This window comes from Ptiloglossa arizonensis, chromosome 4 (assembly GCF_051014685.1).
Source record: "Ptiloglossa arizonensis isolate GNS036 chromosome 4, iyPtiAriz1_principal, whole genome shotgun sequence".
Lineage (NCBI taxonomy): Eukaryota > Metazoa > Arthropoda > Insecta > Hymenoptera > Colletidae > Ptiloglossa > Ptiloglossa arizonensis.
In genome coordinates this window covers 8,200,877-8,224,305 of record NC_135051.1, presented here as the reverse complement: position 1 = coordinate 8,224,305, position 23,429 = coordinate 8,200,877, and the positions used below count along the sequence as shown (strand labels likewise).

At 32.9% G+C, this 23,429-nt stretch overlaps 4 protein-coding genes and 1 long non-coding RNA gene across 10 annotated transcripts in view; 2 read left to right on the top strand and 3 right to left on the bottom strand.

Moving 5' to 3' along the window:
- Positions 1–93: 93 nt before the first annotated feature.
- On the bottom strand, positions 94–7,913 carry LOC143145571 (uncharacterized). 4 transcript variants are annotated; one of them, XM_076309070.1, is made up of 13 exons: positions 7,749–7,913; positions 6,807–6,925; positions 6,656–6,723; positions 6,338–6,566; positions 6,136–6,261; positions 5,622–6,071; positions 5,219–5,383; positions 4,688–5,147; positions 3,976–4,618; positions 866–3,895; positions 666–792; positions 455–597; positions 94–393 (listed from the first exon to the last, which is right to left on the bottom strand). In XM_076309070.1, the coding sequence occupies exons 2-13, from the start codon at positions 6,838–6,840 to the stop codon at positions 187–189; spliced, it is 5,682 nt and encodes a 1,893-aa protein (XP_076165185.1). In that variant the 5' UTR covers positions 6,841–6,925; positions 7,749–7,913; the 3' UTR covers positions 94–186. The 4 variants fall into 4 exon arrangements, with proteins under 4 accessions (XP_076165185.1, XP_076165187.1, XP_076165186.1 ...); XM_076309072.1 differs by lacking the exons at positions 6,338–6,566; positions 7,749–7,913 and having other exon boundaries at positions 6,807–6,855; XM_076309071.1 differs by lacking the exons at positions 6,807–6,925; positions 7,749–7,913 and having other exon boundaries at positions 6,681–6,701.
- A 520-nt stretch (positions 7,914–8,433) lies between these two features.
- LOC143145576 (interleukin enhancer-binding factor 2 homolog) lies at positions 8,434–13,136 on the top strand. Of its 2 annotated transcripts, none has more exons than XM_076309081.1 (4): positions 8,434–8,684; positions 8,976–9,282; positions 9,355–9,919; positions 10,008–13,136. In XM_076309081.1, the coding sequence occupies exons 2-4, from the start codon at positions 8,983–8,985 to the stop codon at positions 10,289–10,291; spliced, it is 1,149 nt and encodes a 382-aa protein (XP_076165196.1). In that variant the 5' UTR covers positions 8,434–8,684; positions 8,976–8,982; the 3' UTR covers positions 10,292–13,136. The 2 variants fall into 2 exon arrangements, with proteins under 2 accessions (XP_076165196.1, XP_076165195.1); XM_076309080.1 differs by having other exon boundaries at positions 8,945–9,282.
- Positions 9,960–12,795, bottom strand: Scgbeta (sarcoglycan beta). The gene is made up of 4 exons (XM_076309082.1): positions 12,348–12,795; positions 11,960–12,212; positions 11,595–11,841; positions 9,960–11,447 (listed from the first exon to the last, which is right to left on the bottom strand). Exons 2-4 carry the CDS (start codon positions 12,097–12,099, stop codon positions 10,800–10,802), a joined length of 1,035 nt encoding a protein of 344 aa, XP_076165197.1. The 5' UTR covers positions 12,100–12,212; positions 12,348–12,795; the 3' UTR covers positions 9,960–10,799.
- LOC143145575 (venom protease) lies at positions 12,814–16,269 on the bottom strand. Its single transcript, XM_076309079.1, has 6 exons — positions 15,899–16,269; positions 14,930–15,184; positions 14,131–14,398; positions 13,634–13,899; positions 13,410–13,567; positions 12,814–13,023 (listed from the first exon to the last, which is right to left on the bottom strand). Exons 1-6 carry the CDS (start codon positions 15,987–15,989, stop codon positions 12,853–12,855), a joined length of 1,209 nt encoding a protein of 402 aa, XP_076165194.1. The 5' UTR covers positions 15,990–16,269; the 3' UTR covers positions 12,814–12,852.
- Positions 14,980–23,429, top strand: part of LOC143145579 (uncharacterized) — a 36,078-nt gene continuing 27,628 nt past the window's right edge. Inside the window, exons 1-2 of one of the 2 annotated variants that reach the window (XR_012991729.1) lie at positions 14,980–15,262; positions 16,026–16,219. This is a non-coding gene — a long non-coding RNA (uncharacterized LOC143145579). The remainder of the gene's footprint in view (positions 15,263–16,025; positions 16,220–23,429) is intronic. The other variant, XR_012991728.1, reaches the window with a different exon arrangement.

The window sequence follows — 23,429 nt, the reverse complement described above, 5'->3', positions numbered from 1 at the left end:
GTCAAATCGATTATTTTAAAAATGACGAAGAAATGCCTTTGAAATTTCGTTCTTGTATATTCGAAAGCTTATTTTATCAAAACAGTATAGTTAACAATCGGTAAAATTTATTATTTTATTTTCATTAATAAATATTTTCTTACAGGTAAATCGTTGTTAAACTTATTAAATTATTTTAATTTATCTTTAATGTATCACTTCGCGTACTTCAGAAGGAAACCATGGTTTTAAAATATGACCATCTGCTTCTTTGTTAGCCATATAAGTAAAATATGCTTTTTTGAAGGATATAGAAGGAAATTTTCCATAATCCATTGTGTTCCACATTGATTGTGCATATAAAACACGTTCTTTGCGAACTTGGCTATAAAATATTTCTTTCTTTTTTTCAATCTACAAATAAATATAATTATTTGTGAAATATAACTATAATTATTTTATTATATAGGCACACCTTTTCTTTTATTTTCTCTGCTTGATCAAAAGTTAATTTTCCAAGTTCAACTTTTGTTAGTTTTAATGGTGGAGGTTCAATTTTGAATGGTTTTATTACATCTAATATATTCCACATCATGATACTTTTGTGTATTGAATTTTCTAAAAAAAAATATATATTACAAATATTAATATTTTATGGAATAGAATAGAGGTACTATCTTGCTTACTTTTATCTGTATTGCTAATATTGATTCCATTTCTATACATTAACCAATATTTCAATTGTGGCATTAAGAAACATTTTGGTAGTTTTGCAAATAAAAATCCTTCTTCTGCCATTTTCTTTAATTCGTTCTAATTATTAAATATTTTTAAAGTTATTACATTTAATGCTAATGAACTGAGAACTAATACAAAACTATTGTACCTGTACTACTGTCATTAAATCAATCATAGTATTGTTAGAACTTTCATTGTTTTTTTTGCTAGAAGTCTCTACATCTTCTGTATTTAATTTCATAGTTTTATCTTGTTGCTCAGGTTTTTGAGAAAAGTATGAACTTTTCTGTATATCTGTTTCATTTCTAATATCTTTATTTTTCTTCAGCATTTCTTGTATTATGGTATTGTTAGAAACCAGATTATTTTCATTTTTGAATGGTTGTTTTGTCAATTTAGAAGGATTTATTATATTTGTTTCAATGTGATTATCTGCTATGCTGTTTTGAACATACGTGGATGTTACATTGCCATTGTTCTCTATACTTACATCATTTTTTAGAATAGAATTTGAATTACAAGTCTGTTTACAACTATGAATATCATGTGCATCATATGCTTCTATAGGAGTATGAATTTGTTTATATGCTTCTTCTGTAGCTTTTTGCCGTTGTTTTTTTTCAGCAAGCACAATTTTTGCTGGCAATGGTAATGGACCAGGAGGAATATTTGTAGGTGACCAATGTCGATGAAGACAAACACATGGTACCTCTTCAATACTTTGTTCAGGTGTATGAATGGGTGTAGCCATTTGTACACCACCCACTATTGGTTCGGATGGTAATTCAGTATGATTTTCGGCAACACCAGTTATACAATATTTAACATCATCTATATATTCATCTTTTCTTGGAATTCTTTTCACACCTGATATCATTAATTTCGTATCTACTATCACTGGTTTTGAAATATTCATAATATTCATGTATGGTTGTTTTTTTATGGATTTCAATTTTTGCCGACGTTTCTTCCATTTCATTACTTCCTCTTTGTGTTCAAGTATTTTTCTCTCATATTTACATTCACAAACTGGTCTTTTAATTTTAAGATTTCGCTGTGGTATTTTGCACCCTGCTTTATTAAACTTAGCACACTTCAACCAACAAGGCATACTGTCTCTGCATCGTGTAAAGTAATCAACCAACTCTACATCCTTAAGTGCTAAATTCCATTGTTCTTTTTGTGACTTTGCTTCTATTAATTCTTTTCTGGTTTTATTAAGTTCTTTCATTCTTTGTTTTTCTTCTGTTTCTTGAATACCAGATGTATCTATAAATTCATTACAACCACAAGATACATGGTGTTTTAATGTTTTTGATACGAGATTTTTCAATCCACTATGTTTTTCAAAGAATTTTAGACTTGGATGTTTACGTTTAGTAAGGCACATATCATATGGAAATTCGCAAAGATCATATACAGGTACATATTCATCACTTCTACGTGGACTTGGTGGTGGAGTATGATAAATAACACCATCTATAACTTGCATTTTTTTGTTGTCTTCATCTTTTTTTTTTTTTAATAATTTTTTCGATTCCTCATCATCTTTCTTTTCACCTATAAGCCCGCCAATATTGTATAGTAGTACTTTTTTCTTCTCCCGATTTTCACGACAAACGCATGGTTTTCCTCCTGGCCGTACTGGTATTGTTTCTGGAAGATAATCTGGTTCACTGAGGTAAAGCAAAGTTTTTTTTGTTGGCAGTTGTTGTTCTGATTTTGTTCTCCAGCCACAAGGTCCTTTACTTGGTAATTCTACATTCATCTCTTTATCAACTTGTACAGAAACAGTTGTATCTTCTATATCCTCACTCTTTAATGTACACTTTCTTGGAGGTTCTTCAGGAAGATCTACTGGTTTAGCATCGCAAAAATAAAGTTCAGAAGATTTTAGTATATTTTTTAAATTTAGTATCTGTTTTTTCGGATCGGTGTCTGTATCTTGAATAATTTGTACATCTTTCTTTTTATCTCGTTTTACAGACTTCCTCAAATTAAACTGTTTGCTTCCTTTTCTTTTGCCACTACCCATCAATCGAGTTTCTTTTTGGTTTAATTTCCGTATTCCTGTAATTTTGTTACCTCGTTTATTAATTTCAATATTTCTTGAATTCTCAAATCTTGTTTTAGAATTAATATTAAGTTGATTGTGATGTGTAGCTATTTTTTTACTAATTCTGGTTTCATTATCATTTGATTTCTTTAACATTATTTTTTTATTTTGTTTTAATTTAGTATCAAATCTCTTACTTGTTTTTAAATGAAATAAACTCATCTTTTCTTGTTTAGATTTCAATTTCATGTTTTTATTAGTTGGCACAGATATTGTTGCTACTTTACTCTCTTTTTTAATATTTTTAGAAGCCACAGTTTTTTCATTCATCTTCTTCTGACTGTCTTTACTTTGCTTTTCTCGTAAAAGTTTTTGATCTGTTGTTTTATCATCAACTATGTTATGTCTTATTACTTTGTCAGGCATTTTTTTAGTTTTTGCTCGAGTTCCTGCAGATTTTGAAAAGGCTCCTTGAGTATCTCGACTATCAACTGACTTTGATTCTTGTTTAGCTATCTTTTCATGACTTCTAGACTTCAAAGAGATATGTTTTCTTGAAGTTTGTAGAGATGGATTTTCTTGTTTAAGATCTGGAGATTTTTTTCTTGAATCCCTGATGGAATCTTTTGGAATATTTCTTTTTGTATTGGATTTTAAAACAACTTTCTGCAATAAAGATTGCTGAACTTTCTCATCTCCATCTACTAATGTTTTGGACTTGATAGGTATTGCTGATGGTTTTGGAGAAGTGAGTTTCAATAACTTTTTAAAATCTGTTTCAGAATTTTTTTCTGATGGTGCTGTACGAAATATATTCCATGGATCATCATAGCCTGGGTAAGTGGGATCAGGGATGAACTTTTTCACCTTTTTCTCTAGTACTTTTGTTCTAGCTACTATGGATTGTGGACTCATGTGACATTCTTTATGTCGCTTCTTTGTTTTTTCTTTTACTTCTTCCTTTGATTTTTCTTTTTCTTTCTCCTCTTCATTTATAAGATCTTCTTCATCAAATTCTCCTGGAATTTCGTCTAATTCTATTTGCTGTTTTTTTATTGGTATACGCTCACCAAAAGGTCCTTCACAGACAGCTCGTCCAGGTTTTACTCCACATGGAGGAACCTGAATAATTTAACCTTGTTAATATATAAATTATAAATAAAACATTTAATAAATTTTAATTTTACAAAATTAAAGCATACTCTCAATATTTCTTTTTGTAATTTTTCCTGTTCTGCTAATTCTTTCGGAGTTAAAGTATGCAATGCACCCCATGGTCCTCCACAAATACTCATACCATGTTCATCTCCACATGGTTGAAAATTTGCAATACTGTACATATTATTTTTTTGTAGGGAAGTATTCTTTAGTGCTTCCTGTTTTGTTCTTTCTGCTCTTCTCTTTAATTTATTTATTTCACGAATATATGGGTTCCTTCTACATGATTTATCACCAGGATACATTTTACAGGAAAAAGCATGAGATTTGTCGGGTCTAAATTTTTTTCCAAAACATAAACCATCTTGTTTTGTCCATGGTATATGATCATGACTTACTGTTGGAGTCAAATCTTTATTGAATATCTGTTGAATTGCACATACACATTCTGGAACATTTCTAGGTGGTCTAGGTGGTGGACGTTCAACAATTTGAGCTGGTATGTGTACCATGTCCTCTTTGACACCAGAAATAAAATACTGCATTTCACCTTTTTCATTTGTGACACCATTTATGAGAACATTAGTTTTAAGAACATCATCTGAGGCTATAATTTCTAATAAATTAATCGTCGATTCTGGTGGAGTTGGAGCAGGAGAATGCATAGCCATAGATCCTACAATACATCTATTACAAAGAAGGATTATAAAATATATTTTAAAAAGTGTTAAAAAGTCATTTTATTATTATCATTACTTGTTTTTTTTCTGATCTTCAGTTATAGTGTCTATTACGAAATAAGGTGTTTTTATTTCCTTTGCTTTTAAATATGACTTTCTAGTCTGTCTGCAAGAGCAACAATTGTCGCATGTAGGTCCTGGAAACACCAATCTTGTTATAGCTTCTATACTTTTTATCATTCTATTTGCTTCCCTTTCTACTTCTCGAAATTCTTCATCTGCATTCTGCAACCATTCTTGCCATTTTGGGGATAAATTCTCCCTACCACTTGGATAAATTTTGTTTGCTCCATCTCCAAGTTTTAGTATAGCAAAGAATCTTTCGTCACTATTAGTTGGTGTTACATTTACAATACCAGTCATTTCATATGTTACAGGGCATATTGGTGGTTCATCTGCAGCACCAGATATTACATAATGTGCATGTTTCTCATTAAGCCAGGATTTTTTATTTGGCAAAGGTGGTTGTAAAACTCCTAAAATACATTAAAAATAATGTTTAAAAATGATTATGTATACTTTATTTGTACTTGGACAAATAACATACCACAAATTTTGTATTCAACTGGTCCTGGCATTTCACTAACTCCATTGATCATAAAATCAAATATTTTACTTCCGTTAGGTAATTGTGGAATATCAAAAGTAGATTCTTCTGCATTTTTACTATTACTTACTATATCCAATTGCTTAAGTTTCTCATTTTGAATATCTGATATACAAATAGTAGTTATTTATAAATATTAGTGTGTAATTTATGTACATATATACAGTGTATACCAAATATTATGACCCAAAAAATTGGTAAGAATATGTACATTGAAATATTTGAGGAAATCATTGTTTTGTTGGAAGAGATAGATTTTTACAAGCAACATATATTTTTTGAGTGTTAAAGTTTAGTGCTACAACGTTATATAATGTTAATATTTTAAAGTAATGTAGTGTACCTGTATTGTTTATTTCTTTGGAAAAAACATTGTCCTTTTGCTTTTTTTCAATATGGTTATTACTGAGATTACTAATAGGATCAGTAGTTGAAGTATTAATCAAATTTTTCTTCCTTAAATTAACTAAAATATTGTACTTTTGCTTTGAATTGGTAGAAGTTTCTTTTTTAAATTCTTCTTTGATGGACATATTGTGTTGATTTTTATAAGCTAAATTCTGTAATTTGCTAGGTTTGTTTTCTCTATTGTTAAAATTAATTTTTGTGTTCCTATATGTAGTTAAAATACAGTCTCTGAGTGGCAATATTATATTTGGTATTGGTATTAATTGACATTGCTCTTCCCAGTGTTGCAAATCATTATAATAAGATGACCAATCTAAATGTACAAAGAGTTCTTCTTCATATGGTGATCCCATTTTTTGTCTTACTGGAGATGTTGATGGTACAGCTATAATATAAAAAATACATATTTATCTTGTAAATCAATAGTATACTGAATAAAAAGACATTACGTTTAGGGGGTAACTTTGGCATTATCAAAGGAGGTAATCTTTTATGTAATTCCATTACAGCTTCTGGCAAAGTTAAAAATGCAATAGCTGATAAGATTATTCTCGCATTACTGTCATAAACTTTTCCTAAAATTATTATAACATGATAGAGGGCAATTTTATTTTGTTAAAAGATTTATCTTGTAACAATTAAATAACAAACTATATCCTTCTTCTTCAAAATAGTTTCCTGTTAATATTTTGTAGATTTCCCTTAAAAATTCAATTACGTTGCAATTACGAGATTTGTGTAATTTTCTAATAACATTTGATGTAAGTGTAAAGAATGTAGATGTTATTCCAATTTCTATAAGTGTTCTTTGTGTACGTCCTGTTACCATTTCTTCACAATCTTTATGCATTAGACATTGTAACATTATTAAATTTTTCATCTGCAGTTTAAGAATACTTTTTATTTTAATTAATATTCTAATTTTAATAATTACTAAACGATATACAGTACTATTATTAAATACTGTACTTGATTAATGGAAAAATCTTGATACCATCTAGGATATGTGTTTGCTTCCTTTTCAGTAGAAACATTATCTAAAAGTAAAATTTAAAAGTTTATCAAACTTTGTTTCATCAGTAGTATTATAAAACTACTAAATTAAAATACATGTATTTACTTCTTTGTTTTCCAATATAAATATTTTTATCCATTTCTTTATTGTATAACTTTTGTTTTTGTTTCCATACTGTATCTTTTGCAAATGCTATTTCATCTTCCAGATACCACTTTATTGGTCTATGAAGTAAATTCATTATTTGTCCATCACGTAAATTTCTAAAGTGACTTAAATCTTTAAGATTGTCATATGAAGATCCCACACGAATATGTTGGTGTGAATCAACATGTGGATTATGCAATTTATGTAAATTTGTTATATTTTGTAAGTTATGCAAGGTTTGCTTATACTTCATAGAAATTTTATGTTTGTGATTCCCACTGTCTAAAAGTTTAGTCTTTGGAATTCTCTTTTTCTGTTCAGAATCAATAAATTGTGCTTGAAATTTTAAACTTGGACCTCCATTTATTGCATGTATAGATATTAATGAAGTCTTATAAAGTGATTTCTGCCTATTATATTTTGTTAATGGATCAATGTCATCAATTGAACAACAAAAGCTAAAAGGTTTTAGAGTCATATTCTTTTCCTTATACCTTTTATTAATAAAAAAAAATTAATAAACAAATTATGTATAAAAAAAATTTTATGTTTACCTTTTATCTATTAATTGTGTACTGGATACTTCTGATTTTGAGAAACTGGACATTTTAACTGAATGAAGTAAAGGGTAATGGTAATTAAAAATGCATATTCCTTATTTTTTTAACTTCATTTAATTTGTATTATGTTACACTTGTAAATTTGAAAGTTGTGTAATATTTAAGTTAATGTCAGTTTGAAATTTAGTGTAATGAATGTGCCTGCAGCTGCATTATACAGGGTAAGTCACCAAAGATAAAACATCTATGTCAACTAATTTAGAGATTCCAATAAAATTTAAGAGCATGATGTGAATGTTTTCTTCATGGTCATTATTTTGGAAGTTTTTAGTATACCTACATTCATTTTTTACAAATAAAAGGACGTATTTTTATCTTGCATGTTATAGCTCAAATTAAACCGAATTCATTAGTGTATTATAATATAATTTAAAAGTGTCTTTTGGTTATGTTACTTTATTCGTTTCAGTAAACAGTATATGGTGATATTAAGTATTAGTGCATACATTGCATTGTAAAATTATAGAGCACATTCTTTTTAACTTAAATGTAAATAGATTGTTTGTTATGATGAATATCTTGTTTAGTTTTCTCCATAAAAAGAAATCTAATTGTGTCATATTTAGTTCAAAATTCGAATTTTTATTTTAGAATTTCTTAATAAAAATTCCAATTGCAACTGAAATCATCACTATTTCATTTTTCAATAAAAGGCTCAAATTTTGTTTTTTTATTGTGAATCTCCAATTTCTGATTGAAGAAAATGAATTTATAATTGGATCAAAATCAGATCTAATATAAAAAGATTCAACAATATTATTAAAACAAAAAAAGGTAAAGTATATACAGAAGACAAAATTGATTTTTTAAAACTTTTAAATGAATAAATTTGGATTCCCCTATCATATGTGAATCTGTTAGTACATTTCATATAACTTTTAATATATAATATTTTTTCATATATTTTTTTACAATTGTAACTTTATGAGTTTTCATCTGTTTGTACATAATGTTAACGTTTATAGGCAACGAATATAATGTTAACATAGAAGTATGATTGTAACCAGATTGTGATTAGATGGCGCTGAGGTAACACTTTAATGATATGTTGGCAGAGTATCTTTGTATACTAAGTTCTCAATGACGTTATAATATACCGAAAATTGCTTGGGTGCCGTTAATGAATATGTTGAGTTGTTGTTTGAAGTAAAAATTAAGAATTTATAATAAAAAATTGTGAAATATTTTTGTTTGAAGCTCCTTTTTGTATTTTCAGGTAAGACTAATACATTTATATTACGCATTCAACCTTAGAATATGTTATCTTTGTTGAATAGAAATGATGTCGGGAAGGCGTCTTGGTTAATTCTTTCACCAAAATTTTACTAATTTTTATATAATTATTAAATATACATTATTAATTTATGTATTAATTCAGTTTACTGAACTTTAAACAATTTGAGCAATTCATTTTATCATAAACACTAAGTTTTCAGTATTTTCAAATTGTCAATTCTATGTAACAAATATTTCTAGAATACTTTTGAATTCTCATCTTTACGAATAGACAAAACATGGTACGTGGTGGTAGAGGTGGAATGATTAGAGGTGGTCGAGGTGGAATGGGACGTGGAATGGGATTTCCTAGGAAACAATTCCTTCCACGTCTTCCATTTGATTATACATTATGTGAAGCTGCATTCCCACGTGTTAAACCAGCTCCTGATGAATCTGACTTTCAAATGGCACTTTTGAAAAAAAATACAGACATGTGCCCTACTCCAAAAGAACAAAGTTCTATTTTAAATCTTGTGACCAAGCTACAGAGTGTACTTGACAATTTAATTGTAACTCCAGGAAGTTTTGAAGCTTGTGTAGGTATTAGTTCGTTACTTAATTACGTGAGCCTTGGTTTCTTTGTATCATATAATAATTTGTTTTTGTAGCAACTGGAGGAAGTAAGACAAGTTGGTAGCTTTAAAAAGGGAACAATGATCAAGGGACATAATGTAGCTGATATTGTTGTAATCCTTAAAACATTACCTACTAAGACAGCAGTGGAAGCGCTTGGTACAAAAGTCAATAATGACTTGAAGGCTGTTAATCCAAAAGAAATTTTTAGACTTACTCAAACAGAGCGTGGTTTTGATATTGCTAATAATGAAGCTACAGTGCGGGTATTGATCACTACATTGCATCAAAATCTACGGAAATTAGAATCTGATCAGCATTTAGATGTAAAAATATGTCAAGGTCATCTTGCTGCAATTAGACATTCTCGTTGGTTTGAAGAAAATGCTCACCATTCCAGTATAAAGGTTTTAATAAGATTACTAAGAGATCTTAGAAGTAGATTTGAGGGTTTAGAACCACTATCTCCTTGGATGCTAGATTTGCTGGCACATAATGCCATAATGAATAATCCTAGTAGACAGGCATTGCCAATAAATCAAGCATATAAGAGAGTGCTCCAATTACTTGCTTCTGGACTTTTCCTTCCAGGATCCGCTGGTAAGATTTATTGTATTTCGGTTAAATGAGTATATAGTACATTATTATGCTGAAATGTATTAAATATGACCATTATAACTTTATTTAGGTATTTCTGATCCATGTGAGGGTGGTAATATACGTGTGCATACAGCTATGGCACTGGAACAACAAGACTTAGTATGTTTCACAGCTCAAACATTGTTACGTGTACTGGCTCATGGAGGGTATAGACCATTACTCGAGGGTACTAATAAACTTGCTGCAGAAATGAGTGTATGGCCAGGTGGTGTAGTTGCTAGTCCCTTAGATAAAGCATATGAACCTCCCACAGAACAAGAACAACAAGACATGGAAGAAAGTAATGAGGAGATGATAACAGAAAGTGCTTAACTTTTAATTGAACACGGTTGTATTAACTTTTTCAATGTTCTAGTAAAAGAACACGAATTCTGCACTATTTTTAATGATGGCAACTTGTTCGTAATCTTTATTATTCAATTTAAAAGTTAATGTATTCAATATTGAGTATGAATTTTGATGCATAATTTTTTATTAAAAGTAACGTAATTAGTGCCGACGTTTTTACACAATGTAATTGTATGTCATACTGTACGTAATATTCACAGGATTGCAAGTCGCAGTTTTAATGCACTAATATCTGGAATAAAAACCAAATAATATCTACATACGCTCTCATAGAATATATGCTTCTGGTTGCCTTGCAGAATTCATTCATACAAAAATTTATTATAATTCTTTCACGTTTCTTAATGCTTCATTAGTATTTAATTACTTATATAGTGAAAAACAAAACCATGTATATCATTCATACTTCTGTTGGCAGTGCTGGATACATTAAATAATGTAATTACAATACAATTGCAATATTTTCGCGATTCTATTGTGAGCAAGGATCACTTTCTGGAGTTCTGACAACGCGAGCACAGTTTACCGATCGACTGTTTGTACCTGTACGAACTGGCATTCTGAACAGTTTCCCCTGTGGCATACAAATGCAGACTTTGTATTGTTCGTGATTAACTGGACTTTGTAAGAACATCGGTGCGACGGGTATATTCTCGACGTCTATAAAAACACCATCTTTGGCGTTAAGAACGATGCTTCCATTGACACTCTTTAAAAAAATATCAGCATCTGCGCTCCAAACGATATCTTTACTTTCCATAGTAATGCCTTCCGCACCGTGAATGGAAATTTGTTCGTCAGAGTTTACAGTTAGACTTTCGTTAACTGGCGATGTGATCCTATGGGTCTCAGCAATTTTTACATCAATTTTTTCTACGCCCACCGGTAAACCAAAATTTGGAAAATCGGTGGTAAAGTAGATGACGCCAGTCCGAGGATCTTTGATCTCAAAAGATTCCACTTGGGACATTGTAGTACCGTTCGATAAAATCGTTACTTTTGTACGTATTTCTTTGTGTGATCTGCGATTATTCACATTTATTTGTACACCAGCTTCGTCACCAGAGATTTCCATCGGTTCATCGCCATAACTTTGGCAAACTCCCGAGTGCAAGCACACCTGCGAATACATAATTTCGTTAATCACGAATTCGCAAGTTTTCTTTTCTCAAGTATAGTTGGTGTAAGAAGTACAGTAAACTTTTCCAGGTCTATATAACTTATTTAATGCGCAAGTTTGTTATATCTCTTCCATCAACTATCTAACCTTGTCTAAGTCGGTTCTTCCATAAAACTTCACTAGATTCTCGTCAGGTATCACTTCCATCGCCTCCATTCTCTGACTGATCCGTAAAACGGCGATCACTATGATGTTTAGGAAAAGATTGCAGAGGCCGATTATTGCCAGGATAAATGTTAAGGTCCATAAACAGTAACGTCGTTTCGTAGACTTTTTATCGAACCCTAACATTGTGTGAGACGAGACGATCGACGTTCGATTAACGTTTTCAGAACTGAAATAAAATACCAGTATTATACCATACATTCGTATCGAGACAAATCTTCAACGTGATATACATGATCATTATAATTATATATCTATAGCTGTGTAAAGATCTTTCGTTATTTTACCTTGTACGAACACTGTTGCAACTATTCTGACGAACGCAGGTCTTAATAAGTGGACCGTCACTATTTGATAAATTATCTTCGGCTTTTGATATCGAGGGAGAACCGGTATCATTTCCACACGGTTCAAGGATGGCCGACATTGAATCGTTGTGCTTCGTACGTACATAAAATATTCGCACTATTGGTTCGGAATGTGTTTTTCTAAACGAGTGATGTGAATTAAGAACAAAAAATGAAAATGTTTCACCACTATCTGTAAGGAGTAAGATGATTTAAATTAATTTCAAATATTGTTTCATAATATTGTAACTATCGATATGTACTTTGTGTTTGTAAAAGTAATTAAGCGAAATAAAATCAACGGTAAGGAATTATTGGTTCTTCTTACCGAGACGAAGATTGCTGGAGTCGAATGCGTTTAGATGAAAAATCTACATCTGATTGTTTATTTAATTGCACTTGTAGTTAAAGTTGCGCGCGTAACGTTTACGTCAATTCTTGCTTCAGTTACAATCGGTTTCGGATTCTGGATGAAAACAAAAGTAGATACCCACGGTTATGGTTTGGTTTCAAACAAAGACAACGAACCGAGTAACGAAAACTAGGTAAAATCCGTCGGTTGGCGCTTGCGCGTCCAGAGATCAATGCTGAATATTGTCCGAAATCTTTAGCTTAAATGTGTTCGAAATTTTACAATTTGTTCGTATGTTTCTATGTAAATTTCATAAGACGAAAATTCTTATAGCGATATTAAACGAAAGAAAGTAATTAAAAAAAAGAAATCAGCGCAGGAAGATGAAATGTTTTTCGTTTAAAAATTATTGTGGCAACGATGAAATTAAATATTAACGAACTAACGTAAAAAGGTATTTATTTAATGTTCATTAAGCATATCACGAATTTGGCCAAACAATGTTTTCTATCCAAGGAATGTAATTATAAACGCGAGTGTATACACCGGGAGAACTGCTACCGCAAATACGTCCCACACTTGTAACACCAATTACGTTGTACATGCAGTCATAATCGTTGTTTCGGATCGCCAGTGGTCCACCGCTGTCACCCTAGACATACAAAAATAAATTTTTAGATTATCAAATATTTGTAAACAAAAATTGCTGATTATTTTAAAAGTATACTCTATTTTTGAAAAATGTATCCAAGCCTTGAAATGATCAGCAAAAGCTTAATGTTCAAAAGATAAGATGTACCATTTGAAAAACGTAGAAAAATAATATTATTATTATTACATCTTTATTTTGCATCTTATGTGTGCACAACAGAATGATTGTCTCATTGTGTAAAGATGAAGTACATTCAGAGGATTATTTTTTAAATCCAACTCTAAATAGAGATTTGTGATATCGACTGCATTGGATTTACCACATAGAGGGCCCTAACAGAGGGCAGGACTATATTTGAATCGTCGATTGAGCTCGAAGTTCGTTACCTGACAAGTGTCTTTTCCGAGATTACCAGCACAAATTTGCCATTCGTCCACGATTCCACGCTCGAGTTTAGTGTCTGAATTGAAGCTCTTATTGCACTCCGGTTGAGACACCAAGCTAATCGTGACTTTCAACAAATCATTTGAGCCTTCGTCGTCAGCTAAAACAGAAATTAGAGTTAAAATTGTGTCTCGTTCCGCAGAATATTTTTAATCGTTACACTTACTCCAGTCGACCAAACCCCATCCGGTTGCAGTTGCCTTATCGTCGTTACCGGTATCGGGTAAAGAATAAGGTAAACAACTGGGTCTTATCCATGCGTCAAATTGCACATCTATTTCCAATTTAAGAAGCGCGATGTCGTGATACTCGGAGGGTGGTTTGTACATGGGATGTTTTATTCTCTCGATAATTCTGATGTCTTGTGGTTTCGCGTCGTCGTCCGTTCTTTTGAGATTCAAATCACCTACACGCACCCAACTTGCGACTCCCCTGCAAAGAATTACGGTACTCGTATTTGGTGTTGATATTGATATGTCGGTAATCATAGTGGCGCTAATTGTAATTTCAATACTTCGTAAATATTGGCATTGGTAATTGATACTTAAACCGATAATAATTCTGATATTAACATCAATACTAATAACGATAACGATAGTGATCTCGATATTGGATATCGATATCATTGTCAATGCTGACGATATTATCAGCGTACATATCTACCTGTTTCTATCGTAAAGACAATGTGCTGCAGTCAAGACGAATCTCTCTGAAATCAAAGTGCCACCACAGGACCCCACAATGCCTTCGTCAATGGTATAGTATCCAATTGCAGCCATATGTGGAAATTCCTTTGGATCAGCTTTTGTACCGCCGACAATAAGTTTACGAGTTTTGAGTACACATAAGGATACATTTACTGGTGTCCGATTGGCCGATAAGATAGGTGGCGTTACCATTTTATACACTGATCTGGAGTACTCTTCACATTCTGAAACGATCAGTTTAACAGATTACCTTTAAGTACGCTGATTTTTTAATTGACATTTTTTTCAATAATATCAGAATTTAGTTTAAGTTTCTGTTACGAGTAATTTGTGATACATTTAGTTATCCAGGATAGGTTAGAATACTTTTTATCATAAATCAAATTTTGACTTTGTGAACACATAAGCCTGATAGAGGTCTGAGCTGATATTAATAATAAAAATGAATGGAATTATTTTTCATTTATGTATTTAATATTGTCATTGTAAATGTCATTAAAGCATGAACATTTTCTTCGTTTATTTGTTCATCTAAGAACGACTTCCATATTGTTTTTAAGAATGTTGAATTCAAGACTAATCAATATAAATAACACAATCTAGTATTAATATGATTGATAATTTATAATAATAGTACTATTTTTCAACGCTTCCAATTATATATTTCATAATATTTTATAATTTTTCGTTGTCAAATTCAAAATTTTCTTGTACATATATATCTTCATGAACTGTTAAGGATATAAAGCACTCACTTGCTCTTGCTACGATATTCCTGCCGGTAAAGGGTACGCGTGGTGAAGTAGAAGTTCTAACTGTTGTCGTTGTTGTTGTAGGCGCCACCGTGGTTACAGTAGATGTTCTTTCCGGACAACAGACGATTGGTTCAAAACTTGCATATCCACACATTTTAGTCGGTGGAAGTCCTTTCAACAAGTCCTCATAAACCGGTAGGCAGTTTTGCAATCGCGCGCAAATACCCGGCGTTTTGTTAATGGTGCACACGTCGCCTGAAAATGATCGAGATCGTTACATACGTTGAACAAAGCGTCGACTGACGCAAGCGATAAATCCATGAAGAACACCGGGTAAGTTTACGAAGCAATTGTACTTTGAGAAAAAATTGAGGTTAAATACAGTTAACTAAGTATCTACATGAACACGTGTTCATAGAAGCGATAAAATTCGGAATTTCAAATTCTTATTAAATTTATTGCATACAAATATACTTTATAGTATTTGAGAAAATGAAAATTCTTCATTCGTAAATTTATAAATAATATCGTATTACAACTAATACTTAATGCGGAACATTTCATCGGTTTATGAATATTTAAAAATAAATCGTACAACCGAGAGTAACTTATCGTTGACCAGCATCTCCAACCATTTTTTTTTCCTGAATTACAATTACGCCTAAGTTATTTGAATTGATTGTTGCGCAATTGAATACAGACGATACAACTACATAATTGTAGATCGGGTTAGAATAAATCGTATGACGGAACAAACGTCGTTAAGATCGTAACGAATAAACATTTGATAACAAAGATAGAAGCGATACGTATTTTAACAAATTCTTTTGAAATTCTTTGAAATAGGACTACATTTTTGGTTAATTATTTTTCAACAAATTTACGTAAAATTCTTACGTACATTCTTCCTTATTTTTAAATTAATCTTGTATTTCTAAATTTATCGACTGCGGAAAAAGACCTCTTTACCTTCATATTCAGCAGTGTAGGACGTAGAAACAATTAGAAGCAATAAAAACGATGCAGATAATATCACTGACAAGAATGACTGCGACAACATCTTGTCGTTCGACAAACTTCGTTTTAATCCTTACAGGATCCAACTGCTGTACTTCTTTCTTCCGGTTCGAACACTACTTCAGGTCTTCCTTGCTTGATGACTTTTGTATACCCCACTATCTTTTCCCCTACTTGTCCGTAGTGGTGGGAGGAAACCACAAACGAGGAGGACGAACCTGTCTGGTTTTTTTTATTCCAATATTATCCCCGATTGCAGATCAAGACGAGCAGGTTAGAGTAGTAATTAAACTTTGTGTTTTTCACATTGCATTGAAAATTGAAAAATACTATCGACTTTCGGTAAAAATTCTCCGCGCATGCTGAAAAAAGACAATTGAAATGGATGCTCGGGAGCACACTAAGTCGCGTTATTACATGTGCAATGTGTGCAACAAAGAGCTATTCCAAGGTAGCAAGCAGAGGCGCGTTAACATTTAACGTGTGCGTTGCTCGCATGGGAACGTACCTTAAACTCTTCTGGTCTGCAACATATTTTTGCTCTACGATTATCCTTTGTGAAAAATAATTAATTTCTCGTAACAATAAATGTCACATGCCCACCAATTTTTTAAAAGTGTTTTTTTTTTTGGAAAGTACGATAATTGATGGCATCCGTGAAAAAATATCGCGAATAGTTTAACATTAATGCAACATAGCGGATCATAAAAGAGACGTTACGATCGAAGCATTTAAAATACTATTTTTATCATGAAATACGTTATGTTTTATGTAAAAAAAAAAATCGTATCTACACATTACGTAAAATTTGTATTTATAATCTGAAATCCGTTAGTTTACATTCTGATAAACTTTTATGGTAGAAATAAGTCGATAAATATCATCCTCTGTACACATATCGAGAAATATTATTGTAATTATTAAAATTTACGTACATATTGTAATTTTTTCTTCGAGTTTATTGAACACCAGATAACTCGAGGTACACGATAAGTGTGTTCCCTGATAAAAATTTCAGTCTTAAGGTGGTTAATGCATTGACGATGCAATTCAGGTACAATTATCGATTACGCGTGCACGAGTTCTTGTTTCTTTTTCTTTTTTGTCTTTGATTTGATAGGTAGTTCCCCGAGTACGCAGGTAAGTTTAACGTCACATAGCGAGAAGTATTTTTCGAGTATGCAATAATGTGATGGCCATCGATGATTAAGAAACAATCTCGCGGGGTAGTTGCGATGTAAAGACTTCCGGTAACTAAGTGTAGAACAGGTATACTGAGTGGAGGGAGTGTTGGTATTTGCTAATAGAATAAATAGTGAGATTAATACAGCATAGAATAGCATAGAATATTTCTTTGATTTTAAAAATAATTGCGCGGTACAGAATATTTCTTTGATTTTAAAAATAATTGCGCGGTACAGAATATTTCTTTGATTTTAAAAATAATTGCGCGGTACAGAATACTTCTTTGATTTTAAAAATAATTGCCCGGTATAGAATATTTATTTGATTTTAAAAATAATTGCGCGGTATAGAATATTTCTTTAATTTTAAAAATAATTGCACGGTATAGAATATTTCCTTAAACTAATAAGACTCGTAGAATTTAGAATACTTTTTTCTATTTTTCTAAATAGAATATATTTTGTCGGATAAATAAATTTCAGAGCATCGTGGCAGGCTATTAGAATTTAAGATTACTTTTCGAATCCAATTCTTCTGGTATCGCTTAAATTTTTTTTTTTATTGTGAAATGTCACTTTCGATCTCTCAAAATTTGTTTCTTTTTTTTAAACAATATTTTTAAGGGAACATTTTTAAGAGAACCACTGAACAAACGATTTTTATTCTCTCTACACGATTCAAAATTTGTTTTCGCGTCGGCAACTGAGATTAACGGAAACAATGGATACATTGCAATTGTTTCCCTCGCAACTCGTTTCTCGAATTACGCGACAAGTGTTGAGGTTATCGTGACATTTATTGTGTACGTAATTGCAATTAATTCCTAAAATAAATCTTTCTATTGTTTTTTAAATTTCTTTCCGTATCGTTCGTAAAGGTATGGCACCCGCTGTAGAAATAATTACGAACACATCGTTTGTAAAAATTATTTTTCAATTATCAAACGAAAGAAATCTCTTCATAATTGGGAACAAATTTTGATCGATAACACACGTACACGCGCATGCGCGCAGAGAGAAAGAGAGAGAAAGAGGTTAAGAAAGTACGCAACGAAATTTTACATAGAGAAAAGTCCTTTTAGAGAAGAGTGGTTCACGATTTTTCCAGAGAAATCCAAGTGCAAAGTTGGCACTCAGTATGAGTAATGAATCATGGCGAATAATGTAGCGAATACTGAGAACAAAACCTGGGTAAAACAGAATATCTGGAAGCCGGTGAAGTACCGTGACGAAGCGGTGAAAGTCAATGTACCTTCGGCATTGAACAAACGTGTTAGACCGGCTTGCTCTTCGAAGTCCATGGGCCATCATTGATCTCTTATTGTCAGCGTCTAAATTTCACAAAATTCCACGGGACGCGTTTCGTAGTCGAATTTTACGAATTAAAAATAAACCGACGTTACAATTACCGACGTTTCAATTACCGACCATCGCAGAATTATTTCAACTCTTTGTATTCAACAACCGGATCGCATAATGACTTGGTGAACACATCATAGAGGGTGTTCTACGAAATTTTAAAAATATAAATCGAAAATATAATAAAATAATTTATATTTTACCCGAAGAAAATATAAATCGAAAATATATAATATAATTGAGATATAATCGTATAAATTGAATATCGAAAATATAAAAAAAAAAGGAAAAATAATTCTCCGGAAACACTTTGCTTCCGGGAATTTACGCGAGAACTAGTTATCCAAGCTCGATTAAAATTGTAGGTAAGAATCGGAGCAACAATAAATTCTGCGATACAGATTACGTAAGTTGTATGGAAAATAGATTTTTCATCGAATGATTCAGAGCGAATAGAAAATTTAGGATTTGATAATATCCGTTTTCCCAGGTTTTTAATTGTTTCATACCTTGCATCACGATGAATCCATCGTTTTGACAAAATTATTCGGTCGTTCGGGAAGTGATTTCGTTTCTTATTGGTGAAAATAAAACATGATTTTTTCAGAGCGTGTAAACATTCTATTAAATTATATATTCTCAATTTTGAAAAACGAAATCACTTTCGCGAACAACCCGATAGAAGTTAAGGACATAAATAAACGAACACCGGTGCGTGTTTAACACTTCCCACCTAAAAATATTTTATTCCTAATTTATTTTATACATAACACGTTAGCGTATTTACAATTCGTTACCCGAATATATGAGCATCTTGTATCATCCAATAAAGAATAAACGTGTTCCGATTTGTACAACAATGAATAACCACAGTCGTAGCGAATAAAAAATAAAAATAACAGGCGATTAATAAATCGATGGACATTGATAAATATAATAGTAACAATTAACACGCGGTGAAGACCTATCGGCTAATGTCGGGCATTGAGCGCTAAAAATAAAGGGCATTCTCTACTTAAAAATAAACTCTACGCGGGGCGAATAAAAGAAACGAGGAAGTTAAACCGATACACGTTGTATAAGTTGCGTGCAAAAGGGAACTTCGTACGGTCTTGCAATGCCTGAAACGAACTTTCGCGAGTAAACTGGACGCTGGCCCTGCCGCGGCAGAGAGAAGAGTTTCGCGTTGAAATTTTTGAAACGTTCGTTCATCGATAAAAAGACAAAACAAAAAAAAAAAAACAAATGGAAATGAAACAGATAGGAATATGTACATACATACGTACATACGTACATTTATACATAGTATATACACGTATGCGTGTGTGTATGTACAGAGCTCGCAGGAAGATGTACATACATACACACAAACATACAAACATACAAACATACAAACATACAAACATACAGACATACAGACATACAGACATACAGACATACAGACATACAGACATACAGACATACAGACATACATACGTACGTACATTTGTACATATTATTACACGTATGCGCACGTGTATGTACATAGCTCGCAACGTTGAGGAAGTTTGATCGAAACTCAATTCCACGCGTCTTGTAACGATACCATTTCACGTATACAGTGCGTGTATCTGCGTTAAATTATCAGTCTTGCGGCTCTCACGAGGAAATTGTACATTTTACACAGAGGTGGTACGGCGTTCACACGCATGGTTTTCAATGGTAGAAAAATCGCGTGGCGGTAAGGGAAACTAGTTTGCGCGCGAGTTGTGCGCGTTTCGCTAAAAACGGTTACCACTGCTCGCAAATTCGCGCCTCTTTCCCCTTCCGTTGCGCGATTACTTACATCAAACAGGTATAGCACGCTCGATGGAAGAAATTGTGCCCATATTTGGGCGCGTAACATTTTTCGAATTTTTTTTCCAATTCGTCTCTTTCAACCATCGAACACGCTTTACAACTTCGTTGTGTATGTTACGCTCGCTTGTACACCGTGACGCGCGTATATAGAGTCATTCATCCGTTGGATGACCAATGGTTTCGCTTGCAAGGTCGTTACACTCGAAGGTCGACGAGCCAATCGCGCTTGTTGTTCCCAGCGAAGCAGACATGAGCAAATTTGATTTGAAACGATATCAAACGAGTAACTATTCGCGTATAATATTTCAGTCTTTTATTTCCCGCGACGTTGTTTGGAAATAATCGAAACATCGATTCGTTTGAAGTAACGGTCACCTCGATGATACTTGCGCGTCGGTTCCGAAAATAGAAAGTCGATCGTTGATTTTTGTTTCTTTTTTTTTTCTTTCTTTCTTTTTTTTTTCTCTTAACGAAACGTAAAATATATCTCCATTTACTTAACCACGGAACGTGTCAGCGAAGTTTCTATAGGAACATATCGGCCGTTATACATTTATGAGCTATACGAATCATCATCGCCATCATGTAATTCGAACTTACAAACTATGGTACGATTGCCGATTACGTGTGCAGAATATCGATAATGTACACTCGTTGCACCGATTTCTTTTCTTCTTTCGTTACATTTGTTTTCGCAACACCTCGCTTACTTCCATGTAAGTGTTTCATCGTTTCGAGTACAAAAATTATTATTATTAGTATTAGTATTATTATTATTATTATCATGGAAGCTATTTCGCGAAAGAGATAACGATAATGGAAATAACGATGCAATAGGACAGTGTGTTCGTTGTTCGAGATACTTGGAGTAACGTTCGAGTTAAAAAGGGCCCAGGTCTGCCGTGAAGAGATCGCTTCTTTCGAGCCAAGTTCCCACGTGTGCAAAACACACACACACATACACACACTTCTCTATGGAGCGCGCAGCATCCCTACAATTGGCCCCAATTTCGATTGGCCGTTCAAGGTTGCTGCCCCGATCACAACGAAATTGTTAAAAAATATTATTGCACTTCGAAGGAACATCGTACCGAATGGATGTTTTCAATTCTGTTGTTCCGCGTTGGAATACGTGGCTTTGAATGAATCGAACGTTTTACCTATCGGGCGATCATCATAGATTCTCGTGGAGTGTTCGGTTAAGGGTTAACCCTTTGGACTCGAGAGAAGATCGATAATTCGGTGTAATATTTGCTATCCGGGAAAACTCGGTGGTTTGGAATTCAAAATGGACATTTAAGTATCACCTTCACGTACGTGAAATATACAAAAATGTTCCAAATTAATTTCACGACTTAGAGAATTTTCTCCACGACAATTTCCAATTTATCCAATTTCACGGTTCTCGAATTTAAAAGGACCGAAACGAGGAATTCGATGATCATTGTGTGACTTCAAAGCGACCTGTTCAAGTTACAATACCACGTTAACCCTTTGGACTCGAGAAATCCTCGGTACACACCTAATTCGGTGCACTATTTTCTATCCGGGGAAACTTAGTGGTTTGGAATTGAAATTGGAATTGAAATATTACGTTCTTGTAATATACAAAATATAATATACAAAAATGTTCCGTTTCAGATTAATTTCACGACTTGAAGAATTTTCTCTACGACAATTTCCAATTTACCCAATTTTACGATTCTGCAATTTAAAAGGACCGAAACGAGGAACTCGATGATCATTGTGTGACTTCAAAGCGACCTATTCATGTTACAATACCTACTATTTTCTATCCGGTAAAACTTGGTGGTTTGGAATTGAAATATTACGTTCTTGTAATATACAAACTATACAAAATATAATATACAAAAATGTTCCGTTCCAGATTAATTTCACCAGATTGATTTCACTTCCAGATGAATTTTTAAAGAATTGTCTCGAAGAAGCCTCGAGCGCAAAGGGTTAACACACACGTGTAGAGTCGTATAGAGTTTTCCAAGTTCTGCACACTAGTGTTAAATTTGATTCCTTCAAACGTCGGTCCTGATCTCAATCTATTCAAGTTGAAAATTAATGGCAGCCCTGGCTTCAGGTACGCCCTCGTAAACGTTCAAGAAGACTCCTCTTCGAGTTCTACGAAACGGAACCAACACGCAACACGCTTCTCTCAGTTGATCGAACTCGTTGCAATTTTTATCCGTTGCTATCAATCACGACCTACGCGTACACACGCGTGAGCGTGTTACATTTTTTATAGATTGTACCGTAATGCTTGGTACAACCGAAAAGGGGATGATCCATGTTGGAAAATGAATCAAGGAACATTTCCGTGGAACAGAAAATTGTATTCGATTTATGTTTCAACGTAATCATCAAGCTTTGCGTTTATACCAATTACGAGACACCTCGCGTTTGTCCAGAGACAGATATAGAGAGAAAAAAGCTTCATTGAATTCTAGAGGATATCAGCAGAATCGTACTTCGCTTAAGTAGTCTCGTTCAACGTAACGATTTGTGTATCAAGATCGATACTTTTTACGTACACGAGTATAAATACGCGTCGAGGATCGATTAGCTCCGTTTCGACACTCCTGTGTTCAATCGTTCGATGTATCCTTCCGTGGTTCGATTCATTGAGCATGATCGATTGTATACAATATTGAAATGAATCGAGTACGAGATACGGTGGAAAAAGAGGAGGTGGTCGCGTTCTTAATTGTGAAGATAATCGTCGCGACAAAGTGAAGCCACAACAGGGAACAATAACGAGTAATCTTCTTGGTAATCTTAGTAACGAGTAATCTTCTTCTTTCGAGTTTCGCCTTTTCGTGGAATTGACAAACACTAACATCGTAGCGAAAACAAATATAACGTCGGACGTGTATTACGTATATAGAGCCTTGTCGAGAATTAAAAGGAAGGAAAAGAAATAAAAAATAAGAAATATACATACATACAGATACGTATAAAAACAAATTTACCGCGTTCGATTTGCCGGCAGCCTATTCGACGAAGAGATCTGTTTACAAAATGAAAACGTGTGGATGTAGAAATATCGGCGTGTGGATACGCGATCGGATACAGGTTCAGTACAAACG